The 23,733-nt window shown below is 43.5% G+C and overlaps 1 protein-coding gene across 7 annotated transcripts in view; it reads right to left on the reverse strand.

The window, feature by feature from the left end:
• The window catches only part of LOC309677149 (protocadherin alpha-C2-like), a gene marked incomplete at its 5' end in the record, with an annotated part of 101,543 nt that overhangs the window by 43,762 nt on the left and 34,048 nt on the right, over positions 1-23,733 (reverse strand). Inside the window, one exon of one of the 7 annotated variants that reach the window (XM_082489888.1) lies at positions 2,670-5,183. The exons of the other annotated variants lie outside the window; for them this stretch is intronic. Coding sequence (XP_082346014.1) covers positions 2,670-5,183 — 2,514 coding nt within the window. Of the gene's footprint in view, positions 1-2,669; positions 5,184-23,733 lie in introns of those variants that run through there. 7 annotated transcript variants of the gene reach the window in all.

Genomic DNA, 23,733 nt, shown 5'->3' on the forward strand with positions numbered 1-23,733 from the left:
TATTCTTGTAAACCTATAAAGGACCACACAGGCAAGCAAAGTGAATGCAGAGGCACAGGCTGTCTTGCAGAAACAAGCTCACACTCCACCATCACAACACAAGCAGTACAAGTCAAAATAGTCATGCAGGAATCAGCGCTTCAACAGACCCAAAGAATTCCCTATCTAACCTTCATACACTGGGTTTTCCCATTGTATCCTTCTAATGACCGAATGAAGACAGTCACAACTTAGTGTAAAGAAATTATTAACATCTTTGACTTTACTAGTAAATATGAAAAGGATTAAGACCGTATTGCATCAAGTGGTACTGAGATTAATCCCAAATAACTTTGAAATATTTTCCCTCTCATTGTATAACAACTTTTGCAAAATATTAGCCTTTGTGAAACCCTATGTACGATATCTATGCATAGAAAATCCATTCACCTGGTCCCATCCTCATCACTGAGCAACAAATGGAGTATCAGTTTCCAAACACTGGGAAAAAAAAAGAAGGAAAAAAGGACCTGTTCACTTTAACCAGAAGTAACATACACATTGGAGTTTAACTTTATAAATCAACACAAGGACAACGATGCCTGTTGCTATGTTTCACAGGTAAAGGCATAGGCTTTTAAAGACTGATTAAAAGTTCACTTCAACTAAAAAAAGAAACACAGTTCTCTGAAGATTTAGTAATACAAAGATTATCCTTAAAAAGTAGAATTTGATGTTGCTAAGCAATGGATGGTATTTTCAGTGCATATGCTGAGCTTGAAACAAGAGAAAGACAGGATTTTATAGTATGCAATTAGCTAGAACTAGTAATTAGTGAATGCCATTACATCCACCCATTTTCTCATGTACACCTGGCATTGATTCATCTTCATACTACACGCTACCATAGGACAGTTTAAGAAGCTGAGACCTAAGAAAAGAACTTGTGACAAGTAGAACTTGTCAGAATTTCACCTCTGTTTAAATCATACAGAATTGTTTGAATAATTGATTGCTCTTTTGGATCATAACTCCACACAGGCAGGCATTCATTAGTTTGTTCTAGGCATTTCTCTACTTTTGTACCCCAAGTTTGGGCTGGCTTTGCTGCTGCTGCCTGATCCGCACCAGTGTTTCAAAATTTGCTAATTCATTGCATGCAATGGATTGATTCCCTAAAATGTGATAGGAATCTGTCTGTTAAACTAATTTCCTACTGGTCTCACATCCAAAGTTAAGCCATTTTTCAATTACTGCTCCTTTTTCTTTCGCCAGAAAAATCAGACATAAGGTGTATACTTCACTCTTTGATTCTTCAGCATACATACTTACAGAGTATGTTTCATGTTCCCTCCCATATCAACAGATTCCAGAAAGATTTTCAGGTACAAAAAAAGAAAAAATACTTCCCCCATACCCTGCCACTGTGATTTATAGAAAAAGCACTGCATTAGTTTTAAATGGATTATTTCTGAATGGATGATTATTACCCTCTAAAAGCACTTTTATGGAAGATTTGCTAGTCCTTAAGATATGTGCATCTTTGTGTAGCTAAAGAACAGTTGCAAAAGATGCTGACATCTTTATATGTGAATAAGTATAAAGAAATTAAGAAATAAGTTATATTTCTGTGGCAAGAATACACAAGTCTGGTTCCTTTCTATTCCACCACAGTTACTCCCCTGGCTTTCCCACGTCTGGAGGCATAGCACACATTAATGCACGAACCGATCTTAAGTCTGTTGCAATTGTAGGGTACAAATACAACACAGTAATTGCAAAATTTTCCTTTTGTGAACTAGAATTAGTCTCTCCTCTGAGAGCTTCTGGGTTTAGTCGCGCTATATGTAGAAAGGAAATGGTACAGAGTAGGCAAACCACACACTAACTGCAGACTGGCTGTATGCTAGCATAAAGCAACCATTAATTCTCCACTGTAGGAAAATATTGAAAAGCTTAGTACGCTGCTGGACAAACCATAGGTATTAAACAATTTTCAATAGCAACCCAGCAGGTTAGAAGTTGTCACACTGTAACATAATGACAGCAACTTGCTGTAATTCTCCACAAAGATGTCACTGGATTGTCACTGTCCAGAAAGCATGAAATGCAGCATTGGGTAGAACAAACATTATCAAAGGAGGGATTGCAGTTTTCAGACAACTCAAATATGCCCACATTAGTATGCAAAGCATATTACTGCAATAATCTAAATTCAACAGCTTTGCCTAGGGACGAAATCAATGAAGTAGCAAACATCTACAACTACCATAAAGTAATCTATTGATTTCCAGGCTAATCACTTCTTTTTATTTTTTCCTGCAGTATTAGCTTTAACATTAAAACTTTAAGACCACGTATCATTCCCCAGCACCCTGTGGCAGCAGGCAATTTTCAGTCTGTAAGAGAAAAGAGAAGGAAGCAACACTCTATATAGCATACGTTGCAAAAATGAAGTGAATCTCAAACAGACACCTATACCGAACTTACCAAATGGACCCTGAAAGCCCCAGTATTTACCTAGAAACAAAATGCATGGCACAGATTAGATTATTAGAACCACATTTCATAGCTGTACATCAGTGAGCCCAAAAGGGAATACACTTAATCTGAGTTTTCCAGTTTGAACCTCTGCTTGAGTACAGATTTGCTCAGAGCACTGTGCTGACCATTTATCAACATAGCCTCACCTCATTAGGAGTAATGGAGTCATTTTTAAGTATGATCAGGTTTTGTGCACTCTGCCCACTCTGTCCTGTCAGATGCCTCTCAGTCATCACTGCAGAGGGACCGGTAGTTCCTGTTGGGCCACAGGTATTGTAAAACATAAAAGTGTCACTTCCTGATCCTGCAGTTAGGCAGGCCTTATAGCAGTAGGTCTTAGTGAGAGACCCATTGCCCCTCACTTCAATGAAATGGGGTTGTACTTTTAAACCATGGGGCAACCTAGCATCAATGTTGTTGTTGGCCTGCTTGTACAATTCAGCAGGGGACCGTTCTCTCACCCCACAGAACCCTGCACAGCAGGAGTCCCCATACAGACTGTATCTGTAGCACTTGATAACAGTAAGCCCAATGACTGTGAAAAGAAAAACGAAGGAGATGGCGCTCAAAGCGATAATGAGATAAAGAGTGATCTCTGAGTAATTGCTCGGACTTTTAATGTGCCTTCTTGTATCAGGGATGATCTTGGAAACTCTGTCCACCACAGCAACAGTGATGGCTACTGATGAGGACATTGGTGGGTCTCCATTGTCTCTCACCTCCACCGTCAGGTTGAAGGTAGCTGTGCTGTCCTCAACCAGTTTGCGAGTAGTCCTAATCTCCCCAGTATGGAGCTCTACCCTGAACAAACCTGGATCTGAGGTTTGCACCAGGTGGAAGAACAACCAGGCATTTTGTCCTGAATCCCCATCAATGGCTATAATTTTGGTTACCAAATATCCAGCATATGCCGAGCGTGGGATCATCTCCAGGGCTGCTGAAGTGTTGGTTGAGGTAGGATACAGAATCTGTGGAGCATGGTCATTTACATCCACCACATAGATGTAGACAGTGACAGTGCTGCTCAGTGGTGGGATCCCAGCATCCTGAGCCTGGACAATCACCTGGAACTCCCTTAGTGTCTCATAGTCAAAGGACCTGACAGCATACATGTTGCCACTGTCAGATTTAATGGAGACATAGGAGGCAACAGGTAGCCCTTCAATCTCCCCATCTAGTAGAGAATAGGATACATAGGCATTTTCGGCAACATCTGGGTCAGTGGCTTTGATAGTGCACAGCAAGGCTCCAATGGGGTTGTTCTCAGGGATGTAAACTGAGTACACAGATTCCTCGAACCGTGGAGGATTATCATTGATGTCAGATATCTCTACATGGATCACCTTCTGGGAGGAGAGAGGGGGGCTCCCAGAATCTGTAGCTGTAACTGTGATGTTGTAGGCTGCTGCTTTCTCATGGTCCAGTTTTCCCTGGGTGATCAAGGTGTAGGAGTTCTTGAAAGAGTTCAGTGTGAAGGGGAGGCCAGGGGGAATACGCAGAGTCACTTGCTTGTTCAGCCCTGAGTCCTGGTCAGTGACGCTCATCAGGGCCACCACAGTTCCTGCCTTTGCATCCTCTGGCACTGGGCTGTACAGGGAGGTCAGGACCACCTCAGGAACATTATCGTTGGCATCCACAATGTTGACCAGTACCTTGCAGTACCCAGCCAGAGACACAGGGCCCTGATCAGTGGCTTGCACATAGATCTCATAAGAGGATGCCTCTTCATAGTCCAAGGTCCCATTAACCCGCACCTCCCCTGAATGTGGGTCCACACTAAAGAGCTGCCTCACCTTCTGTGGGGTGTAGCTGCCAAAGGAGTAGATCACATCTCCATTGGAGCCCTCGTCGGGGTCTGAGGCATTGAGTTTGACCACTAACGTGCCCGGCAGGGCGTTCTCCAGAAGGCTTACAATGTAGGTGGAGCGGTCAAAGGTGGGTGGGTTGTCATTGGTATCCACAACTCGTACAGAGATCTGGGCTGTACCGGACTTGGGAGGATCCCCACCATCCACTGCAGTGAGCACCAGCTGCTGCAGGGCACTCTGCTCCCGGTCCAGTGGCTGCTGCAGCACCAGCTCCAGGAGCTTGCTGCCACTCTGGAAGCCTTTAAGGTCCAGGGCAAAGTGGCGGCTGGGGCTGAGCCGGTAGCTCTGCACAGAATTGGTGCCCACATCAGGGTCCTGGGCACTCTCGATATGGAAGCGGGCCCCGGGCACGGCAGACTCACTGATCTCCAGCCGGTAATCCTGGCGGGGGAAACGCGGCGCATTGTCATTGATGTCCAGCACCTCCACCTCCACATTGTGCACCTCGATGGGCTGCTCGATGACCAACTCCAGGCTGAGGAAGCAGGCGGGGCTCAGCTCGCAGAGGGCTTCGCGGTCCATGCGCTCCCGCACCAGCAGCGCCCCGCGGCCCAACTCCAGCTCCAGGTACTGCCGGCCATTGCCCGAGGTAAGCCGCGCTCCCCTCGCCGCCAGTCGCCGCGGATCCACACCCAGGTCGCTCGCCACGCTGCCCACGAAGGCGCCGTCCGGCAGTTCCTCCCGCACCGAGTAGCGGAGCGGCCCGCCCGCCGCCCGCCCGGCGCACAGCCCCAGCAGCAGCAGGCCCAGCACCGCCGCCCCGCCGCGACTCCGCCGATCAGCCGCCGCCATGGCCGGCGGGGGTGGGGAGCTACCGGATCCCGGAGCCGCCTCTCCCGGCCCCGGCCCGGCCTCACTCCCCGCCGCCGCCCGGCCGCCTCATGCAAGCGGCGAGCAGCAGCCGCCGGCCGCCTCCCGCCCCGCCGCCGCCCGGTCCATGCTCGCCGGCTGCCCGAGGCGGCGGCTCCGACCTCTCTCCCTCCGGCGGCTCTGGGGAGGAGGAGAAGAAGGAGGAGGAGGAGGAGGAGGGAGGAAGGAGGAGGGACCGGGACTCGCCGGATCCGCTTTCTCCGGCTCCAGCTGCTGCGCGGCAGGAGGCGGGGGAGGGACGCTAAGCCGCGGCTGGCTGCGGTTCAGCACCTGGGCGGCGAACAGCGACACGGCGGGAGCCGCCACCGCTCCCGCGGCCCGCCGGAGCCCCCCGCCGCACCGGCCTCACCCACGTGTTGCGGGCCCCTCGGTAAGCCGGACCCCTCGCTTCCCGGGTGGCAGCGGGTTCTCGTTGCCGAGCCGGGAAGGGTGCGGCTCCCGCGCCGCCACAGCCCCTCGTCTCCGCCCTCGGCTTCGCTGCTGAAGCCGAGGGGGCGCGGGGAGGAGGATGGAGTCGGGGTGGAGGAGAAGGGCCGCAAACCGCCTGCACTTCTGGACCTGCTGCTGCAGTGCTAAAGTACATCCGCTTGGGAGGGTTGAATCAGCGCAGGGCTCCGAAAAAAAAAAAAAAAAAAAAAAACAACGGGCCTCCAGCCAGGTCTGGTGCCGTCTGTGTGTTGCTGCAGTATGTTTGACGACCTCTTTCTTGGAGACCTGCCCCTCTGCTCCCTCGGAGATTCATCCTTGCTGCAGCACCGGCCCTCTGCCCAACCTCTGCGGGCCCCCCTGCCCAGTTTCCACTCTCCTCCCGCTCAGCTCCCTCTTGGCCTTGCTGCAGCCGCCGTGCCCCGACAGCATCTTGGCTGGTAGAATTCTGCAAGTCACCCCCACGAGTTATGAGCATTTAAGGTGGGCTTCAGTTTCTCATCTAATGCAACAGACAGGCTTGAGGTGATCAAGCACAGCTGGAGAGAAGATGCAGCATGATCTGTTTTCCAGTTACAGGTTTTTTTCTCTGCCCTTGTGATGGAGGACTGACAAACAGGGCCATGAAATTGAACAAACACAGCAGTGGAGGTGAGGGTGCTGCAGCCACAATAAGTTTCACCCAGTGCCACAGATCCCAGCAAAGGCAATAAACTTAAGCATTCATTCGCAAAACATTTAAGTCACTAAGCTGACATATCTAATGAGACAAATCACAGGACCAGAAAGGCCCTGAAAGGTTGGACCAGATGATCCTTGAGGTCCATTCCATTCTGCTATTCTATGACATAGTCCTCCAGGGTGCAACTATGTTGTACCTACTACCCAGTGCAGCAACTGCTTCTCTGCTAGTAATTCTCTCCCTGTTGGTTTTTTCCTGGCTTGTCCCACAAAGTCTTTTGGAATGTCCAATGAATCCTCACGGGACTGGGCTGGTCTACCAAGGGGAGGGGGTGACCCAAACATTCAGCCAAAACCTCTTTCATTGCCTTCTGTGGGCCTGGGCACCTCTCACCATGTAGAATGACTTTTGAGAATACAACCTTACATTATGAATCCCAAAGGTTTTTACTATAATGTACCTGATGCACAAACCCCAGAGAACAATTGCCCTAATTCTGACTCAGCACTGCTAAGAACAATTATCCAATTATCAGTTTTTATCAGTGGCCACCATTATCAGAAGAGACAACATTAAGAGCAGGATTACCCTATTTATGTTTTGGCTGATGGGTTCGTTGGATTCTGAGCCCATTTTTGTAGCCCAAATATTTGCCCGCATATTTATCCTAATGTGCCCAGTACCCCAGTGTCTGCAAATACTGCTGTGGAACCACCCAGCCCTGCTCGTCTTTTTAAGTAGGATAAATGTAGGTCTGTGCAGACCAAGAAGGGCAGATAGAGATGCCAAGTGCCTAGAACATGTGGAAACGTGCCCATTTCATCCAGTTGTCTAAACAGGAGCCAAACACTTAAAAATAAATCAGCTTCAAATTTTTGGCTAGCTACCCACTTTCAAGACCATAATATTCACAGATTCAGAACAAAATGCCCCGACAGCCTCACAGAAAATCAACAACAAAAAAAGCAAGAACCAAACCAAACAAACCCCTTGCTAAAAGCTATAGCAGCACTAATATTCATGAACTATTCATCCGAGTGTCAAAATAACTTGCAGTCACCAGGTAAAACAGAAGCGTGAAGGGACACACCCTGAGTTTTCCAGGCAATGCAACAGTAGTTTCATCCAGACAGTCCATGGATTATCTCTGCCCCACACCTCCCATATGTACAGCCACAAAGTCCTCTAACAAACAAACAGCACACGAATAAAAGGTCAAAAGCCACAGCAACATTAGCAACATCTAAGGCCCTGCCTTAAGGAACATATTGGTACAAACTCTCCTGGAAACAGACGATGCCCATGCTAAGAAGTGATGGGAAAACAAAACTCATCTCTAGGCAATGCCTTTCTAGCCACAAGTTAATTTTACTTACGGTGTGTGAATGAAAGACACCAATCACACATCCAGGGGTTTTTAATATCAGCAAGGAACCTTTCACACTTTTCCTAGACCCCAGTGAGTTACTTTTGATAGACATTCAGGCTCTGCTCTTGTGCATTCCAGTTGGGTCTCCAAGCAAGGAAGGGCTGATGAACAAATCCTGGCCCACCTCACCAGTTACACACTACCTGGGTTCATCGTTCCTCACATCCTGTCTCTCCATGGACAGCTAAGACTGCGCACATCCAAAGTATTGCAAAACACCACAGAACGTAACTCTGAACAGAGATAACACACACACGCTTAACCAGCCATTCTAGAACATATTCTGTAATATTTTCATTCCCTTCCAACATGTTTCTAAACCTCAGGTTCTTAGAAAATTTTTCTTCTAATTTCAGGATCATAAATCCTAGGATTTATCCTAGGCTTCCTGCCTTTTTGTAAGTTTTATAGTACCCATGAAAAAGGTACTCTAATTTTCATTTTACAAATTAATACTGTAGCTTGGCTTATTTACAGTAGCGCTGTACAAATGCAAGAGTCTTTCTCAAAATGTTAGCTTTATACAGTTTATGCTGACTGCACAGTTTATAAGTGATATACTGATATTTGTTCTTTTCTAATTAAATGTTCCCCAAGTGCCTTTAAATCTATACAAAATTAATCCATGGCTGCAATAATTTTAGTTATTTCCATCAGCTCCAGTGGTAATGCTGAGTCAGTCCTGCAGGCCTTGATTTTTAATTCAGGAAAAACTTCCATTGAGAAAACACTTCAGGATCTGGTCTGTAGTAATATTGATTTTTCTAGTGAAAGGCAAAAATTGAAACACAGAAAAACATAATTTCAGTTTCAATTGGATTGAGGCTTAGGGGCTTTCTAGTTTTCTTTTTCCCCAGAGTTTCGTTTTCCAGTAATTTCTTGAAAATTCATCTAAGCATCAAATTTTGAAACACCTTCAAAGCTCACTAAATAAAAATGTACCTAGTGGGTTCATATGAATCCAGTTGACTAACAGCATCAGAAACCATCCCTGCAGCAAGAACAGTTGATAAAACATACCAGGCCCAAATATCCGTTTGCTGATAAACTTGATAACCTCTGAAGTGCTTGGATACTGCCTGTATGCAGTATCTATATACATAGGCCTATTAGGCTTTGCTGACATACAAAAATTGCACCACTTTAATTAGCTTGGTTAAATTAAATGGTATGAGTCCTTTAATGTCAGTACAAACATCTGGGTGTAGCAAAGAATACACTGGTTTTATCAAGTCCTGCAAATGAAAATTAAGTATATATCAGGATAGCAATACACTGACATGTATCTATGCTAGAGGTTGTAGTAATCTAACTATTTTATTATGAAAAGTCCTCACGTTCCTATGCAAGCCTTCCTTGAAACAGTTCTACATACAGATATGCCTGAATTAGGAGCAGTGACATGCAGTGCCACAGAAATATTTCTGTGCAGATATTTCTCTTGGGAGTGACACAATTATACACAGAAATAGTTCTGTAGGTATTTAGGGCCTTGAAAAGTTCATCAGTTTCAAATCATACCTGCACAAGAAACATTTTTATGTAACTTAACTAGAATCACCTAAATTTGCTTGAGCAGCAATAAATCTGTGTTCAATTTGCTTCATTGAAGAACACTATGCAGAGTCCTTCCTCTGGCTATTTCTGAGTCTCACACAGCAATAGGAGAGAGAAAGACATATTATAGATGAGGAAAGTGTGAAAATACAACATGTTAACTGAAGAACTCCAAGTTATTTCGACATCTGAAAAGACATTTTGCTTCTTTGTAAATAATATCACCTTCAGTAACTCACATCCCTGAAATACGATATCCAACAACTCCATGTCATGATGTAGCTCTGTTCTGAACTGGTGGAAAGTCACCAGCTCCAAGGACCAGGCTCTAGATTTTTGCATGTAGTCCTGTTGGTATGTAAGTTTTTAGCAACACTGAGATTACCTGCATACCGTATAAATGTACACACAATTTCTGTGAACAGATAAAACAGTGAACAGTATGCAAAAGAAGGTGGAGACAAGTCTGGAGAATCCATGTAGTTTAGCCATTAACGAGCAGGTAAGCAGTGTCATTCTCTAGAAAAACCTAGATTTTCTCTCTGTGCCTGCTTGCATGTGGTGCCTACAATTTGTCTGCCTTACTTAGAATTAAATCAAGTCCAGAGGAGAGGAAGAGCCATCAGTCACAAACCAGATAACATCAACGACAGTGGAAAACAATACCCATAAACTGTAAGGCAATGACTCAAATTTGCGGAGTTTCTTATATGCCATCTTTTCTAGTGAGATGGTGGACTGTAGCACCATCTTCTAGCCCATGGGTACTCATGAGATTTATGGAAAAAACATCTTGATAATATCAGGGGAAGGTCACAATACTACTTCAGTCCAACCCCATCTTTCACTTCACTTTCTTGGGATTCCTGCATTTTCTGCACTCCCACTCCACTCTTCTCTGAAGGAGAAGATGTACAAGATTGTTTCTGGTGATTTCCCATGTCTCAAGTACTATTTGATCAGAAAGACACTACCTAGAGATGATAAGGCAACACAAAGGCAGGAGTGAAAGGGTTTCATACCCAACGATGAATCCATGCCTGACAAGACTCCATCAGTCTCAATTTAGCAATCTGAGCTCAGACTTCCCAAAATATGACAGAGTAGGTTCTGCAGTCAGAACACAGCCACCGAGCAATCCCTTAAACAGAGTCCTGCAGTTAAACCAGGCCTCTTTCAGTATATGGCCTGTGTTCTCTGTATGGGATTTTCTGGAGATATGGGATTCTCCCTAATTCTAAAGATACTGCAAAATGCCCCCCTGAGGTAATGTAAACTTCTTGTTTCTATGCCCAACTTCTTCGCTCCTATGTTCAAGTCACTTTCCACACTTGAATTACTTGTTGACGAGTCATCTTTTCACATGCAGCTTGCCTCTCCCTTGTTTGAAATAGAGGTGTGGTGCCAAATTGCTCAGTTCAATAGGCTCTGTTGTTTTGTATCTTTCCCTAAACCCATTTTTCACATTGGTATGAATCTAACCAGTGACTTTTTTTTTTCTTTTGCATCCCAGGCATCTGAGACTGCTTAAAACATTGCTATTGTGGGAACCAAGGCTGCTAAAGAGCCAGAAAAAAATCCTGTTTGTATTTAGGTCACAATTTCTTTGCAGTAGTGTATTTGCTGTTATTCTAGAAAATAGTATGTAAAGAAAATAGGTGGCGGGTTGGGGTATGGAGAGGGATCTGCATTGTAAACCTCAATTCAGGCAAACCACAGAGAACAAAGACCCACAGAAAATACATTTCTTTGCTTCTCCTGGTTGCCAGCGTATATTGAATTATTTCTCACTTCGAGTCTAAAATTTAAGGATGGATATCTCTCTGACTCATTCTGTTTGTCTTCTGCTATATTTCTCTGATGACTTCAAAATCCTTTCAGTAATTTATTAACCATAATGTCACATACTGTGCCATTCTAAATGGAAGGACATTAACAACTTAGACATTGACAAAATAACTTTCACCTTTCCAAAGTCACCACAAAGCCTGTAAGTGCTTCTTCTAGTGCCAAATGTTTTCTTGTCTTGCCACAGTCTTTGTCACTTTTCTACACAGACCGTGATTCTTCAGCTCAAGCCATCACCACTAATTTCAGCTCAGCGAACTGGTTGAAACACACTCTGGTCAAACAAGTCTCTTCCAGATGATTATAACTTCATTTGTTTCCCTAGCTCTTGCTACTGCCTCACCCCATGCTTCTCTTCATATGTGTTGCATACCGCTCTTTACAGTTTGAGAACCGGGACAAAGTTAGAAGGTAGCTGTCCCCATCTTGAAACTGTATACGAGCACGTCAGAGCAGTTGCCCAGAAACTGAAGACTCAATTCTGTTAAGGAGTTCAAACTTCTTTCCTCATCTCCCTAGAAAGTGCCTTCATCATAAGCCATGGGATGTTCTCTACTTCCTTATTGAAACAATTGAAACTTATGCCATTCTAGGCCAAAGAAAACAGCAATATAAGACGTATCATCCTGTATCCTAATACCTGAGGTACTCGCTTGGAAAGGAGGAGAAGATGGTAGAAACTTGGTTTTGCTGCAAGAACTTTTATTAACTTTATACTAAACCACCTTGGGACATAATTCACAGTATAGTGATAGTATAGTTCCAATGTTTTATAACTTCTGTGTTACTTCTTATACACACGCATCTGTGTTTATTAGTGACAATAAACTATTTTCACGGCATGATTCCTCCCATTTGATGCTCATAGTACTAGATCCTGATGACACTTTGTCATAGATAATACACAACCAGTATCACTACATCTGCAACAGCACCTTTTATTCTTTGCTGGTTTTAATGTTTTTTGATACATAAATTTTGAGCTCTATGATTATAATTTAATTTTACTTATGTCACCTTTTCCTTTCCTATCAAATTAATTTTTAGTCAGGTCGTCCTTAGCCTATATTTTGGGGGGCCCCATTCATACCTGTACATGAAACATTTCATACGTATTATTCTCATGTTCAGGCATATTACTATTTAGTTAACTTTAAACCTCTTATAAGAAGATCTCAAATCTGAAGGGTCTAGCAGTAAGCTGTATTTCTGAGGAATAGATACATTCTGGCACAGTTACTTAAAAGATTGCTTTATTTACCCTATTGATACTAGATTTAGATGATCCTATCAGTTCAAGTCTCCATTAATGACTCCCAAGCTCTCCTAAATGGACATCCAAGTTGGACTGGTAGCTCTAAATCTGGCAGTGTTTCTTCTTGTTCATAGCCTGGCTCTTAAACCCATCATTTTCTTCTTTTCCTGTTTACCTAGTCTCCTTCTTAAATATTTGTTTCATATGTGAGCTTTTTAGTTGTTTGTTTTTTTTTCCTATCACTAGCTGCAGCTAAACTTCAACTTTCCATCTTTATTTATACTATCCTCCCCTTTTTCTCATTTTTGTTTCTATACTTTTTTCCATCTTGTCTCTTTCCACTCTCGTCTTTCCTTTCCATCTTCTACCTCTAGTACATTCAGTTATTTTCTACTCCATTTTCAGTCAGTTCTCCTACCTCTTTCACTTTGCCTAGGTCATCCACTCACTTTACCTCTTTAAGTTAATTTCCATATTTCTTTCCCCTCAATGTCCTAGGACTTTTGCATTTGTCCTTCTGGATGTGCAAGAAAGTCACTGTGTTCCTAAATGATGCTGATGCCTCCTCTTCCCTTCATTTTTGTCTACACAACTCGGGTAAAGTAGGAAGCTAAGCACCAAACAGTGGCACAGAACCAACGGAAACAGAGACCTAGGTATAAAAATAGAGAGTGAGAATCAAAAGCACAGGCAAAGAGTAATATGAGGAACAGTCACCTTCTTCACTGCTGAGAAAGACAGACAGCATTCTCTTTAGAGCCTGTCAGTGCCTCTCTTTATTAAGCAAAAGAGGTCAGGTTTGCATTATAAAGACTATAGAAGTACCCAAGTACAGTGTATTCACTCTCCTGAAAACATACATTGAGTTACACCTATTAACTTTATTTCTGCTCCCTACTTACTCCTAAGCATCTCCCAGAAGTTAATCACCTAAATCTGAAATTGCCTACTTTGGATCTGAAGAGGAGCTAGCAATCATGTAGGTTTGTAATCACACTGTTTTAATGATGACCTAGGTTCGCCTTTGAGCGTGTTAGAAGTATTGACTGTCAGTGCCCTACCCTGTACATCATGTGCTAGATCAGATTCTGCTTTTTGGAAGATCAGTGCTTTCTCTTCCTTCATTTGCACTCTTCTTCTTGGTCTGCTGCTCACCTAATGACTTTTCCAGGTCAGCTGCATTTGCTAATAGCATCTCCATGAATTCTCTTAATCTGTGAAAGTACATCAAGTTATAAAATGATAAATTCAAGACATAAAAGCATATCTTAAGCTTTAATTTCAATGTTTAACTTATTGAGCTCTGTATCTGGGCAATCACAGAATCATAGAATTGTTATGGTTGGAAGAGACCCTTAACATCAAGTCCAACTGTTAACCTAGCATTGCCAAGTTACCACTAAACCATGTCCCTCAGCACTACATCTACACTTCCAAATACCACATCTTTCAAGTGCCTCCAGGGATGGTGACTCAACCACTTCCCTGTACACCCTGTTCCAATGTTTGATAACCCTTTCAGTGAGGAAATTTTTCCTAATATCCATCCTAAACCTCCTGGCACAACTTGAAGCTATTTCTTCTTGTCTTATCCCTTGTTATGTGGGAGAAGAGAAAGACCCTCACCTCCCTATGACCTCCTTTCAGGTAGTTGTAGAGAGCGATAAGGTCTCCCCTCAGCCTCCTTTTCTCCAAGCTAAACAACCCCAGTTCCTTCAGCCGCTCCTCATAAGACTTATGCTCTAGACTCTTCACCAGCTTCGTTGTCCTTCTCTGAACACACTCCAGCACCTCAATAAATCGTATGCAATTCAGGGCCACAAAACTGCACAAAAGGACTTTGTGAAGATTTCCTTTTACCCAGCAGAGTTGCCCTGCTAAGGGACTACCAAGATTGCCACTTGTGCTGAATTATTAACTCATGCTTTTATTATTCAAAGATTCTTTCATGACAACTTTCTTTTATTAGCCTGCCTAATCTATCCTTAACACATCTTCAGGTTACCTAAAATGTTGCAGACCTTCTGCCGACTAAATAAAAAAAATAAAGAAGTTAAAACAAGAAAAAAAAAAGCAGACTCATCTCTCTCATACTTGCTGCCACTCTGCTTCCTGGTGTTTTCAAAAAAATACACACCACCAGCTGAAGCATGCATTAACCTATCACACTGGGCTCCTAATACCAAGTACATTTTCTCAGCAAAGCAGACCTATGGGCAACTTCAGTCCCATGTGACATCTTAAGTGCGACTTAAGTGTTTTGTGTTTATTCCCTATACAGCATTCCAATATTCATTCAACATACTGCCTGCAGCCACTCCAGACAAGAACAGGAGTTTAAGATGCACAATGTGAAGATGGATTGATCATCCAATGGTTACAACTAAGCAGTCTTCAGGTTGCTCTACATTTTTTCCAGCAGCTGAGAGTCACAGTTCTGTCCTTACTTCGTCCCCGGCACATCTCCACTCCGAAGCTACATGTTAGCACTGAGCTACAAATGTCCCAAACATCCATAGTATTCTTACGCAGTAGCAAGCTACAACTTGCTCCTGAAACTAAATAGGTAAAGCAGAGCCAAAATGAAGGGCAGATTTTCTCAATTTAAAATCAGACCCAAAACATTACTGTACTGTGTTGTACAGAGCTGCCCTTAATTTCAGCAGTTTCTCAAATTAATAGAAGAAATTATACTTAATCAGAGTTAAAAGTGTAGAGATGACTTTCCTTTTCAAGGTTATGTTTTAGGATTAACCATTTGACTGCTGTTTTCTTGATGTTTGAAAAAGTCAATGTCAAATTTGCCAGGAAATTAAATCATTAGAGCTATGCTTTTTAAAACACAGAAGCAAGGCAAATCACCCCCTCCACCTCTGGTTGTTGTACTCAGACACGATTCCCATGCTTTCCGCAGCTGGAGGCTCAGCCACCACTATGGTAGTGTCTCCAAGCCAGAGGAGGCAGAACTGTCTAGATATCACGGAAGTTTCTCGCTGCAAAATGGATGAGCTACCAAAGAAACAATGGAAGTGTTGCTCTGGGCTTCCAGAGTTCACCACAACAAACAGGCTGGGGACAGGTTGTATTCAGCATACCTGCCATGACAGAAGAGCCAGATCTGGTGTGGAGTGAACCTCTGCAGGTCTGGTCCCAACCTTTCACAGTATTCTCAGGATTAGTCATTGTTTAAGACCTGCAATTCTTTATACGTGAGGAAGGAAGAAACTCCACCCCAAGAACAAGTGATTGAAGAAAATCTCCATCACAGAATCTACCCAGCTTGTAGCACAGGTGGGAAAGAATTTGCTCAGTAACATGGCTAAATACCTAAAAAAACCCCTACTCTCACCCCCTTGATCTCAAGTGCAAAGACAGAAAATGAAAACCCTTCACATCTTTTAAAGAGCAGCTGAAAGCCTTAAAAGGGGCAGGAGTGGATTGGAGCACAGGAACTATAAGACATACTGACTCTGTGAGGATTTTTTATGAAACCATTATGCTTCTCCACAGCTTTCTGTATTTCATGTGTCTGCATAGGAATGGCTGAGCAGGGAAAGTAGGGCAGAAAAATATTTTTGTTTGTCTCCTAATTCTCAGCAGGCATTTCTGAGCTTAGAAGATTTTTACCTCAAATCCTATTTAAAAAAAAAACAAACAAAAAAACCCATCTGCCCAAACTGTGCTGTGCTTGAACTATTTTTAACCTATAACCACACATATGACAGGCAAAATGTTAATTCTGCAGATTCTGCTGATATTATTTGACCTCAGGACAAGTCCCATTGATTTTCTTACTCAGCAGTACCAGGAAGAGCATTTGACCCTGACTTACACTCTTTGCCAATCATTTTGTTTTATATTTGTGTTTCTTTTCAGGGTCCTGGCACACAGTGGGATTCGACACCCTCCGTGCCTCCCATCTCTTTCCTAAATAGACATGCAAAAGCTTGTTCTTTTTTTCTCCCTTGACTTGTAATCTATGTTCCAGCCACTTTATGCCCTTTACTGTACTTCTACAATCACAGTCGTATTTTCCCTTTAATAAGGTTACCAGAACAGCACAGAGAATTGGATTCTAAGTATGCACTTACAAGTAGTACCTGACAACGTGCCAAAAGATTGTCTGCCAATAATTCTATGAAAAAAAACAACCAAACAAACTTTAAAAAAACACCAACAAAACCAGCAACAACTTTGCTTTCTCACTTCTTGTGAATTCTGTACCAATAGTTTTAGTTCATTACCCATAACTAATTTAAATTTTTTCTTTCTGTAATCCACAGAACTTTACGTGTATCAACTTATTATCTTTCTTTTGATGTATAGAGATTTGCAAAAAAAAAATAATTAAAATTAGTATGAAGGAAGTATGAATATAAGTGTGTGCAACATGTGAAAACACCAAAAAAAAATACTAAAGAAGGACTAACAGGAAAAGTTTGTGTTAATTGCTACAGAGCACCCTATATGGGAATTTAATCCAAATGAACAAAGAGGAACAAAATGACCTAAAATAAGGTGTCAAGAAAAGGGAGACATGACCTGGAGCCTTAAAATACACAGACAAGGAAAACAAAAGAACTGTGAAATTAAAGAATTTTACCTAAGACTTATAAAGGCGGCAAAATAATGATGCAAAAGATCCCAAATAGCACCCATTCCCAAAGGGAATCAGTGGCAAGTCCCAGATCAGTCCATTGGCACCCATGAATAAGAACCTATGAACCATGATAGCCAGTGTCCCTTCTCTTCTGCATTGCACACAAGTGATCCTGGTCACAGAATCACAGAATTTTCAGAGTTGGAAGGGACCTCTAGAGATCATCTAGTCCAACTCCCCTGCCAAAGCAGGATTGCCCAGAGCACATCACTCAGGACTGCATCCAGGCGGGTCTTGAAAATCTCCAGAAAAGGGGACTCCACAACCTCCTTGGGCAGCCTGTTCCTGTGCTCTGTCACCCTCACCGTAAAGAAGTTTTTCCCGTGTATTTGAACGGAACTTCCTGTGTTCTAACTTGGGCCCATTACCCCTCGTCCTGTCACTTGGAACCACTGAAAAAAGCCTGGCTCCATCCTCCTTCAACCCACCCTTTAGATACTTGTAAGCATTAATAAGGTCTCCCCTCAGCCTTCTCTTCTCCAGGCTAGAGAGTCCCAGCTCTCTCAGCCTTTCCTCATAAGGGAGATGCTCCAAGCCCTTCATCATCTTAGTTGCCCTTCGCTGGACTCGCTCCAGCAGTTCCCTGTCCCTCTTGAACTGGGGAGCCCAAAACTGGACACAGTATTCCAGTTGTGGCCTCACCAGTGCAGAGTAGAGGGGGAGAATGATCTCCCTCGACCTACTGGCCACACTCTCCCCTATGCAGCCCAGGATTCCATTGGCCTTTTTGGCAACAAGGGCACATTGCTGGGCCATGGATAATTTACTGTCTACCACAACCCCCAGATCCTTCTCCTCCGAGCTACTTCCCAGCAGGTCCTCCCCTAACCTATACTGGTGCCTAGCATTCTTCCTCCCCAGGTGCAGGACCTTGCACTTGCTTTTGTTGAACCTCATTAGGTTCTTCTCTGCCCAGCTCTCCAGCCTGTCCAGGTCACGCTGGATGGCAGCACGGCCCTCTGGGGTGTCAGCCACCCCACCCAGTTTGGTATCATCAGCAAACTTGCTGAGGATACACTCTGTCCCCTCATCCAGGTCATTAATGAATATATTAAACAAAATAGGACCAAGTATTGACCCCTGGGGGACACCACTGGTTACAGGCCTCCAACTAGACTCTGTGCCGCTGATCACAACCCTCTGGAGTTCTGTCCCGCAAGTGTTAATGACCATCAGGCACACGAACTGATGCTTGTGAGTATATGGGTGTGAATGAGCAAAACCTATAAGAGACTGAGTGACAGTGGGACACTTTGCAGATTTTACAGAAGAAAATCAGTTTTTCCTTCCACAAGATCTTATACTCAGTTCTGTTATACTAATTTCCCACATAAAGAAGAGAAGAACAGGCAACAGTAACTTTTGCAACCCAGAGAGACTTTAAGAAAGGCTTCAGGGCACAGCTGTATTAACTGCACTTCCCCACCTACATACAGACATCAGCACCAGCTCCTGCACCCTTCTTAACTGTTCCTCACAGCCTCGAGCACTCACTGCTGCTATTACTGCTGGCAAACAGAACTACCTCCAGGTAGCTAGAGGGGTTGCAAGGAGCAGAGCAGGAAGCAGATGAGATGGGAAAATCCAGCAGTGTCTCTGAACTCACTACCTGGAAGAGGAACAGCAACAGAGAATGAGGCAGTAGTGAACTGACCTTAGAAAATATAAGAACTGTAACATTGCATAGAGTATTAAAAAAAGGATTTGGCAGCATGGCATGAAAAGTATCTTGTGTTGCACAGCCTGACAGGTACACACCTGGACAAAACAGTGATCAAATTTTTAAGACGATGACAGGAAGTCACTGACCACAGCTGCCCCATTCAGGGTCTATACTCCCAGCTTCAGCACTGGTGAGACAGCTCTGCTCAAATTCACCTGTGCAGCAAGTTCACCTCTGATTTACAGCACATAAGAGCATCTGAGAGTACTTGGAAGGGGAAACAAAGAAAAGGGGAGATGCCATGTATGTGGTAGGGCAGACTATGACCAGAAGTCCAGAGGAGGGACCAAGAAGCAATGTCTCTCATGCAGTAACAAGAAGGGAAAAAAAGTACCCTGGAGCTAAGTTGGGGCTTTTGAAAATGGGGCGAGACAAAAGCAAGATGGTGACAGAGGCAGCTGATCATGCCATAAAAGTCAGGAGAACTGGATTCTGTCTACTGTTATACCGAGGGCTTCAAGATTTTTGGCAAGTGTCTTAATTGATTCCTAAGATGTCAGCAATATCTGGGCTCAAATGGCCACCACAAGGTTTAAAGCACTACTGTAAAGGATACTTGGATAGTCTCAAGGAAGAAGGTACATATACATAGGCGTAATTTATTATTTGTAATGAGTGCTGAAGTGAGATAACTGTTTGGGTTTTTTTAAGTATACATTAAGCAAATCTGTTTTCAAACTTCTCTTCAGAATTCTTCAGCAACGCAAAAATATTTATGTTTTGAATTTAGTAAGAGTTCAAAAATATTCCTTTCCTTGAGCACAAGACTTCTTACTAAATAGGCCAGAGTAGTTGACCTAATACAATATTCTTTTAAAAGTTAGACTATATCTGGTGTTTAGCACTAGTTAGTACTACAGTATTAATGCAGTATTAGTTAAACCTTGTATATTTTGCATGGATCACACACGGCAAATTCATTCTTCAGCAGTGAGGAAAACCCACATTGTACGTACATGTTCACGCAACAGCAGGTAACAGTTCTGTGATGCAGAGGGCAGGGTATCCTGCCTGGTCCTCAGCTGTTCTTTCAGAAGGGCACAGACCTCCCACAGGTCATATTTGCCAACCTTAGAGGGGTACATCTGTTAGCCCTGGTATACCTCAAACGACACTAGACTTCTAGTTTTTAACAACTTAGCTGAGCTCAGTATATTTCTTCCATCCTTGAAAAGGGAAACCATAGCAGGACATGTGAGACTCGGAGCAATAAGTAGTGATGATGATATCAAATGTACCCACTGAAATCAAGTACCCCTCCTTGTACTAATCAAAACATTGTTTTGCACAACCAGACAGACCTGCAATGTCTCAGCATGATTCTTCTCCTTTAATATTCTTTTCAAACTGTCCTGTTTGGAGACAGATTTCAGGATTGAGCATTTGGAATACTGACTATTACTAGCCACATCATTATGAAAAAAACTAAAATAATATCCAGCAGCAGCACCAGTGTTCTCCTGGGTTTCTTTGTCACACTGAACAGTAGTTGGAGGCACAAAGTTTAGAGGCCTTCAAGTCCAGTTCACAGAGAAGGCTGTATCCCCCCAAACCATTACCACAGTGGTCAGGGGAGGCATTTCTGTGGAAACAGAGCCAGTGTCCAGCCAACAAAGTCAAGGTTCACGAGATCAAAAAAAGGCAGCCTGCTTCTGTGTCCTGGAAAGGACACAGTAGGAACAGGAGACTGGGTCTGGTCCCTCTCTCTGGGTTTTATACATTTTAAAATCAGAGTAAAATCTGAAAACATTTCTGGAAGTAGGAATTAGATCTCAGGAGAAGGAGAGGAAAGATGGATAAGGGCTGGGGAGGACAAAATTGAAGGTGAAAGAGCCAAAAAGGGCTTTGGAAAGATGGTTTAGGCACAACCCAACCAGTATTCCTACCCTTTGGGTACTTAGTCCTGCAACCATAAATATCATGGTTATCTTCCTGCTGTACATACCCTGGGAGCAATCTTGACACTAGATTTTCACCAAAGATTAAGTTCTTTTTTTTTAGTCCTTTGTTCAAGAATTCTGGCACATAAAACCACCTGCAATGGGAACTCTGCCAGACGTTAATACCACCAAGTTATTTTCTGGTTTTTACACTGCTGCAATACAAAAGCCTTTACACTTTTCAGAGAGATTCTAGCAAGACTGAAACAAAGCTTCTCCAGTCCAGGTAAAAGTATTGATAGAAAGAAGCTACTAGATTTCTGAGCTATCAAATATTTTATATATTATCTTCCATTGTGATACTTCTGTTTAATTATTATACTGTTGCATCATCTAATGACCTAGTTAATCTCTGTTTATTTATCTTCATCTTTGGTACTTCTGATTTGTTCGCTTTTTTTATTCTTAGTTTCTTACACCTCTTTAATGTGTTTTTAGTGATACTGTGAAACTAGTCCCCCACGTGAAGCTTCATACAACCTGTTTGTTTAAGAAGTAGTGTTATATTTCCCACTGATGAATCTCCACTACCAGGTAACTGACCCTCAAGGCTTACAAGCCTCTAAAATTTTGAGACAAATTTCCTCCTAAGATAGATTAAAAAAAAAAAAGTCCTTATCCAGCACAGATCCAATCATTGGAAGACACAAATAGAGGACAGTGGTGCAGTAAATATTCAGTTGATCTAATGAAGTATTTATTACTCTAGTGTCCTTCATTTGCATATTCCTAAGGATTGGATTTTTGGTTAGTACACATCTGCTGCTTTCCCATTCACATATTGAACCAGTAGCTGAGCATGTGTCCCAGAGGCACACACACGCAACACTGACACGGCTGGTCACACAGACTGTCACAGCCAAGGTGCTGCCTTCAACAGTGCCCACATACAGGACTTGCACAGGATAAACACAAACACCCAAGCCCCCTTCTGATTTTCAGCTAGCAGAGACAAGAGGTCACAAGTGAAAGCACACACACACACACATCACTCTGGATTCACAGCTTTCTGGGATCTGCACATTCATGGATCCCTCAAGTATCAGCCCCTCTGCTGCCTGGCACCCCTGCCCAATTCCCAGCCCTCTGATCCATCCCAAAGGTTCCCCACTCTCTGGATGGTCCACCTTGACACTCGCTGCAAACATGCAGCTCCCACATGATCATCCAATGGGTACCCCACACTCATGGGTACCCCTGGATGCCAGCATGGGCCTCCGCCTGCCCTGATCCAAGGCGCCCAGCTTGAAGTTTGCTGGTGAATACACATGCACACCCCACATATACCCATTTGGGGAAGATACAAGACACTTGCCCCCCAGCAGCCAGCACCAGGCACATGGGCTGTGACCTGCCATCCCGCTCCAGCCACTGGTACTGAGCCCCTCACTTGCCTCACTCATGCTAGCCCTTCAGTAATGTGGTTTCTGGGACATACACCATTCCCTCCCCACTAGTTGGCACCGAGACACCACTCACTCCAGCTGCCGACACCACAGGCCAGGGGCACCTACAGCTCTGCTCTGAATCTAGTCTGACACCCAGTCCACTCATGCTGGTTCCCCCAGTAGCTGACACTCCAGGTACAAAGTTGTAAGATCCACTAAGATCCAGAGGGCTATGGCCCCTTGAACCACAGGTGCTAGGACCCTCAGGTTTACATACTTTTCAGGTGCAAAGTCCCAGTTTGCCTGCAGTTTCTTGATAGCCCATCAGTTAATGGGACTGAGTAGGTTTCTGTCTGTCTTTGTTATGCTTATTTCGTAGGTTTTTTGTCTCCAGGTGTTTGCCTCCCACCCCTTCCTTATCACCGCAATCTGGCAAGGGCCTTGGTCACATAATCTTACTGGAAAAACTCAACATTCTTACACTCCACATATCCTTACCAATTAGAGTGACTGACCAGATTTGTACTTATCACTGCTTTGCTTATCATTTGTCCATCAGGTTTGTCTGTTCTTGTTTATGGTTCTGTTGACCAGATACCTTTAAAGAAGCAGACGCTCTCCTTCCACATACACATCCACATTTTACTTGAATCTTTCAGACTGTGTACGCCTTCCTGTATAACGTGCCAGCCTTCCTCTACAGCAACTGCATCTTTTATATTTCTGTATTGAACAAACCATACTTTTACTTTTTCTCTTGTGAACTTTCATAAGGATCTACTTGGGAAAAATCCCCTGGATAGTTTTCCCTCTAGTACATGTCTCTGGAATTTGAAGTCAGTTCTATATTTCTCTGTTCATCATGATCTTCTCTAGCTTCTCTAATAGTTTCCTATGTGCCACTTCATGATGTTCTTCACTGATGTCCAAATAAGTGGCCCTTCTTCTCAAGCTCTACACACCACTGCAATCAGACAATTAAATCTTCGTAAAACCTCCTTCCTTCTACTCTGGAAGAAGACCATATGTATTACAGCTCTCCCAATACACATGCTACTCTTGACTTGACGAAACTTGTAACATAACTTGCTATTGGATTTGGATTCTCATGTGTCAAGCATCTTTTTTTTTTTTTTGCCACTTGTTCTGTCGCTGTCCGGACTGTGACTTCCCTCCCATGTCCCCAGTGGTTCACCTACTACAGGTGTCTTCTTAAATATGATCCAGATCTGTCAACAGCTCTGCCCGCTGTCTTCAGCTTCACTGGGCTCCGTCCCCACGACTATTCCCAGTCGTCTTCTTCCTTAGCATCACATCGGGGTCACCATTTGTGGCAATTGAAATGCACGGACTCCGATATGCAGGATTGAAATCCAAAATCCAAGTCAGCTTTATTAAGCAAGCGTGCTCTTTATGTACTTTTCTACCAAGGCCAGTAATTTTCTACGTTACTTGTTTACACCATCACATACTCTGAAAGATCACATTCCCACCAAAAAGGGAATCTCTCTTCCCTGGGAGCAGCACCTCCTTATCTAGGGAGTAGCTTCACACAACTTCATCA

The sequence above is a fragment of the Vanellus vanellus genome, assembly GCF_965231255.1.
Source record: "Vanellus vanellus genome assembly, chromosome: 13".
Taxonomy (NCBI): Eukaryota; Metazoa; Chordata; class Aves; order Charadriiformes; family Charadriidae; genus Vanellus; species Vanellus vanellus.